This window comes from Galeopterus variegatus, unplaced genomic scaffold (assembly GCF_000696425.1).
Source record: "Galeopterus variegatus unplaced genomic scaffold, G_variegatus-3.0.2 Scaffold2525, whole genome shotgun sequence".
Classification (NCBI taxonomy): domain Eukaryota; kingdom Metazoa; phylum Chordata; class Mammalia; order Dermoptera; family Cynocephalidae; genus Galeopterus; species Galeopterus variegatus.
The window spans coordinates 142887-143989 of record NW_007728636.1 but is presented as its reverse complement, the minus strand read 5'-3'; the positions used below and the strand labels follow the sequence as shown (position 1 = coordinate 143989).

The 1103-nt window shown below is 59.8% G+C and overlaps 1 protein-coding gene across 1 annotated transcript in view; it reads left to right on the top strand.

Annotated features, from left to right (window-relative positions):
• The first annotated feature begins 779 nt into the window (after window positions 1–779).
• The window catches only part of LIPT2 (lipoyl(octanoyl) transferase 2 (putative)), a 1958-nt gene continuing 1634 nt past the window's right edge, over window positions 780–1103 (top strand). Inside the window, exon 1 of the mRNA XM_008582145.1 lies at window positions 780–1098. Within this exon, the coding sequence (XP_008580367.1) occupies window positions 780–1098 (319 nt within the window). The remainder of the gene's footprint in view (window positions 1099–1103) is intronic.

The window sequence follows — 1103 nt, the reverse complement described above, 5'->3', positions numbered from 1 at the left end:
GGGGGGGGGGGGGGGGGGGGGGGGGGGGGGTACGGCTGGTTGCTGCTGACTCACAACTGAGTCCCTCCTGGGGAGCTGCCCTCCAGCGAAGGGAGCAGCCTTGCCAAAAGTCAGTGCCTCCCCAGGTGTAGTCTGTATCCGTGACTGGTCAATGCAAATATATAAATTTCTGGCCCCTTGCCTTAATTTGGAACAACTCTAAAGGGTCATCCCAGGCTCAGAGCATTCCTTGAGATTGGCTAAGGCCTTTGCTACAATGTTTTACAGTTAACTTCTCCCTCTGCCTATCCTGCTTCCAGCTCTCACCCAAGTGCTGGTCTTTAAGTACTGCCTGCCCCCACCAATAAACCTCCTGTGTCCACGCTTATCTCCTTCTGAGTCCTCGGGGAACTCTACCCAGGACACACCGCGTTTCTCTGTTTTGTTTTTCTCTTCGTAGCACTTATGAGTATGAGGAATAACTTTTAACACTTTTATACTTGTTTATCGTCTGCTGTAAGAATGTAAGCTTACCAGAACATACACTGCACCGCTGTATCAAGTGCCTCTAGGGGAGCTCCTGCAGAGCATAGCAAACAGTGAACACTGTACTGTTTGTTGTAATTAATTAATGCGGGAGGCCGACCATGCGCGGAGTCTTCAGGGAATCACACTGCCTCCCACCACGTTGTAACAATCACCAGAGAGCGGCGGCTAGTGGGGGTGCCCCCGATTCTTCGCCCCGCCCCCAGGCCCGCCCAGGCAGGGGGCGGGGCCCCGCAGACCGCGCAGCTGGCGCGATGAAACAACCCGCTGTACGGTTGGTGCGGCTGGGTCGCGTGCCATACGCCGAGCTGTTGGCGCTGCAGGACCACTGGCTGCGGCGACTGCAGGCCGAGCCAGGACCCCAGACTTTGTCGGGGACTGAGGCAGGCGCGCTCCTGCTCTGCGAGCCCGCAGGGCCCGTGTACACGGCCGGGCTGCGCGGCGGCCTGACGCCCGAGGAAACTGTGCGGCTGCGGGCCTTGGGCGCTGAGGTGCGCGCCACAGGCCGCGGCGGCCTGGCCACCTTCCACGGCCCGGGCCAGCTACTCTGCCACCCGGTGCTTGACCTGCGGCGCCTC